Source organism: Fonticula alba (genome assembly GCF_000388065.1).
Source record: "Fonticula alba strain ATCC 38817 unplaced genomic scaffold supercont2.2, whole genome shotgun sequence".
In the NCBI taxonomy this organism is placed as follows: Eukaryota; order Rotosphaerida; family Fonticulaceae; genus Fonticula; species Fonticula alba.
Window position 1 is genome coordinate 2,334,615 of NW_009242972.1, and position 3,998 is coordinate 2,338,612.

The 3,998-nt window shown below is 71.9% G+C and overlaps 1 protein-coding gene across 1 annotated transcript in view; it reads right to left on the reverse strand.

Annotated features, from left to right (window-relative positions):
* Positions 1 to 33: 33 nt before the first annotated feature.
* H696_01498 (hypothetical protein) overlaps positions 34 to 3,998 on the reverse strand; it is a gene marked incomplete at its 3' end in the record, with an annotated part of 5,309 nt that continues 1,344 nt past the window's right edge. The window contains exons 3-5 of the mRNA XM_009495394.1: positions 2,156 to 3,940; positions 207 to 2,044; positions 34 to 94 (exon numbers count right to left, since the gene is read on the reverse strand). Of these exons, the coding sequence (XP_009493669.1) occupies positions 34 to 94; positions 207 to 2,044; positions 2,156 to 3,940 (3,684 nt within the window). The remainder of the gene's footprint in view (positions 95 to 206; positions 2,045 to 2,155; positions 3,941 to 3,998) is intronic.

Here is a 3,998-nt window from a genome sequence, read left to right on the forward strand (position 1 = left end):
GGGCATTGAGGGCCCCCGCCCCGGCCGGAGACTCTACACCTCCGTCCTCCTGGCAATAATGGCGGGCTTGATGATGGTGAGGGTGGTGCTGGTACTGGGTCGGAAGATGGAAGGACCCGCCTGCCTGATGGTGCGTGCCCGCGCCATGCTGAGATGGGTGGTAGGGGTGCCGGTGATGCGGCGAGGGGAGGTCCAGGCCGCCGGACAGCCCCCCGGGCTTGGCGTCAAGGGGCCCATGGTGAGCCTGGACGCTGTTGCCGGGCGCAGCATCGCCATCGCCGCCATACGACGCGTGCGCGCTCCGGCCGGCGCCCCCCATACCGCCCAGACCCCCCACCAGGGGGAAAGGCACATCGTGTTCCCCGGGCCCGCCGGGACCGAAATACTCCCCGCCAGGGGTGTTGCCGCCGCCGCCGCCGCCGCCGCCGCCGCCGCCGAGGGCGTCGGCCGCTGGCGAGGGAGCCACAACCACCGTGGTGTCCGAGCCGGCGGCATACCCGGCGCCACCATGTGAAGGGGAGTCCTCGCCGCCGGGTCCCGGCAAGGTCCCGGGGCCGTCATACGGCTGGTCCAGCCTGGCCAAGCCGGCTGGCACCAGGCCGCCGAAGTGACTGGGCGTGGCTTTGAGCGGCGCAAAGGGCCCATCCGATGTGCCCCCTTTGGTTGGAGGGGCTGCCGCAGCCATGCCGAAGGACATGGGAGAGGCTCCCCCCCGGTCGCGCGGCGATGCATCGGCCAAAGGCAGCCCGGCTGCAGGCTGCGCGACTGCAAGGCAGCCGGCCTCCTGCCCGGGCCCCGCGGAGCATTCACTGACGCCATGGGGGTGGTAGTGGCGCGGGGATTGTACCTGCTGCTGCTGCTGCTCCTGCTGTTGCTGCCGGGCAAGCGGGCCGGCGCCATTGGTCGGGTGTTCGTGATGCAGTTGGGGTGGCTGGGGCGAGTAATGATGACGGTGATACTGTGGGTGATGGTGGTGCTGGTGGCGGTGGTGGTGGTGGTGGTGGTGGTGGTGGCCCGGCGGGTGCGATGGGTGGTGGTGCGAAGGCCCCGCCAATGGCTGCTGCTGGGGCCGCGGCGAGGAGGACGTCGAGGATGCAGCCGAGGAGGGGGCCGTCAGGGCGATGGCCAAGCCGCCGGTGCCACCGATGCGCATGGGCCCGCCGCCAAAGTGCGACACGGGCGAGTGATCGCCCTCCGCGTGGCCGCCACCGCCGGCTACAGGTTCCACAGTACCTGGCTGTGGCTGTGGCTGCGCCTCATCGGAAAGGCCGCCGGCCCGGGGATGCACGCGTGACACCGGGCCGCCAGCAGCGGCCCCATGCCCCAGGGGCAGGTAGTCGCTTGGTGGCGGGGTCGGTCTTGGTGGCAGCATGTGCTCATCGCCTCTTGACGCCTGGTGATGGGGGGGGCTCCGGTGGTGGCGTGCCAGCGGTGCGCCACCCGGCCCGGCCTGGCCACCGGTGCGGGGGACCGTCGCCGACAGATGTGACAGCTGCTCAGGGGCCGGCCTTTTGCCCGGATTGCTGAGGGGAGTGGGGACGGGGAGGTGGGGAATGGAGATGTGGCAGGACGTGGTGGTGGTGGTGGTGGAGGAGGAGAAGGAGGAGGAGGAGGGAGAGGGGGAGGGGGAGGAGGCGACTGACCCCAGGCGCATGCTGCTCATCCCGCTGCCAGCAGGGAAAACAGCCTTCTGAAAAGCCTCGGCGTTCGGGGGCTCCCTTTCCGAGGAGGAGGAGGAGGAGGAGGAGGAGGGAGGAGCCAGCCCGGCGCTGGTCAGCACTTGCCCCGGCGCGTGCGAATCCCCAAGCGGCAGCCCGGCCGCCGAGGCCACCGGCGAGGCGGGCGACCGGCCATCACCCGGGACAGGAGGCACCGCATGGCCTGGCCCGGTGTCGCTCGGTCCCCCGGGCCGGGGGACGGCCAGGTCGGCGATGGCCGAGGCCGCCGCCGATGGCACCGCCGGCGCCCGGTCACCAGTGCCTGCCGCCGCCATCGACCGATTGATTTGCCCCTGGTCGATGAACGGGGCCTGCTGAAAACCCTTCTTCGCCGAAAGTTACGGCGGGCCGGAGGGAGGGGCAAGGGCCATGCCGCCGACGAGGGACGAGTCGTCAGCGCGAGGCGGGGAGGCAAGGAGCGGCCAAACCATGCGCACCTCCGCGGTGGGCTGCTGCTGCTGCTGCTGTGGCTGTTGCTGTTGCTGTTGCGACGGCGGCGGCGGCGGCGGTGGCTGAGACTGCGACTGCGGTTGCGATGGCGGCTGTTGCTGCTGCTGCTGCTGCTGCTGCTGCTGCTGCTGCTGCTGCTGTTGCGATGGCGGCAGCGGGGCTTGCCCCTGTGGAGCATGGCCGCTCGCCGAGGGATTGCTCCAGTCGGTCAGGGCGGCGCCTTGGAGGCCGCCGACGCCAGGACCCCCGGCCCCGATGCCCAGCTGTCCATCCGAGTGGTGGCGGGTAAGGTGCCCAGGCAGGTGGTCGGCGGAGGATTGCGACGGGACCGCCAGCCCGGCCACTGCCAAGTCCCCGGCTGACAGGTCGCCCGCGGGCAGCAGCTGGCCGGCCTGCTGCTGGGTCAGCACCGACAGCGAGGGGCTCATGGCCGAGGAAAGCTGCTGTGCCAGCTGCTGGCTCGGGTTGGCGCCGGCCACGCTTGGCCCATCGAAGTCGAAGGCAGGCCCGGAGGGGTCGACAAACCGGTGGCCGGTGGCCGTGACGCCCATGGCCGTGCGCAGGCCTGCCGCATGCTCGGCGAAGTTGTAGAACCCCTGCGGCAAGTTCTGATAGGACGCGGCGTCCTGCGCGGGAGTTGACCGCCGGACTCCAGGCGGTATGGCCGACATGCCGGCCACCACCGGCGTTGTCCCCCCGGCCGGGCCGCCTCCCCCCGGGATCTGGGGGAAGTAGCTGTGGAGCTGTGGTGGCTGTTGCTGCTGCTGCTGCTGTTGTTGTGGCGTGCTGACGTGGTGGTGGGCCTGGGGATAGGCCCCGGCGGCGGCCTCCGGCGCCGGGGGCACCGACATGGTCCCGGGACCGGCTGACGAGTCAAAATCATGGACCAGGCCACCACCCCCCGAGATTGGTTGAGAGGCGGCTCGGAAACGGTCGACCGGCTGGGACCCGGCGGGGGCGGCCGCGCCGGGGGCCGACAAGTGCGCATGCTGGTGCGCCGCTTGGGCTTGGAGAAATTGCGCCGAAGACTGGCCAAGGGGCGTGCCGGCGACATAGAGCCCGGTACCGGGGCGCATCCCATGCGGCTGCGAGTTGACCGTGACGCCGGCGGCGGCAGCCGCCGCCGCCGCCGCCGCCGCAGCCGCCATCATGTCCACATTCGCGACTGGTCCTCCGACGGCGGAGGCAGCCCCCCCGGCAGTGGCGGCGGTCGGCTGGAGCCCGACCGACGCTGCCAGAGATGCATCCTGCCGGTGGTTGGGATTGGAGGCGGCGGCCGCGGCGGCCGCGGCATTGGCGGCGGCCGCCGAAACGGCCGCCGCCGCGGCCATCGACCCGCCGCCGCTCCAGAAGGCAGGCGACAGACCGTGGAGGGCGGACGCCGCCCCGGGAGCCGCCACCCCAGAGCCCCCGGCACCGGGGTAGTTGAGGGGCAGCTGGCCGAGAGACAATTGGGCCGCCAGCGAGTGCGAGTGCGACAGGTAGGCCGGGTGGTTGGGCAAGTTCCGCGGGTCCTCGGTGGCCAGCAGGGTGGCGATGTCCCGGTGAAGCTGGGCCCGGTACAGGTCCAGCGAGTGCTTGGCATTGTTGAGGGCTTGGTCGATGATCTCCGTCAGGGACATGGACTTCTCGGCCATGGACGCCACGACCAACTCGCTGGCATCCAGGGCCGCGCGGTAGATGGTGGCTGCCAGGACGGCCGAGGTCATATGCCGGTCCGATGGCGGCCGCGGGTCATCGCTCAGGGAGGTGGTGATGCGTGCTTGGCGGAACTATGGGCGGCGATGGAGGGCGGCCGCGCGTCGGGGGGAGGGCGGGGGGGGGGGGGGG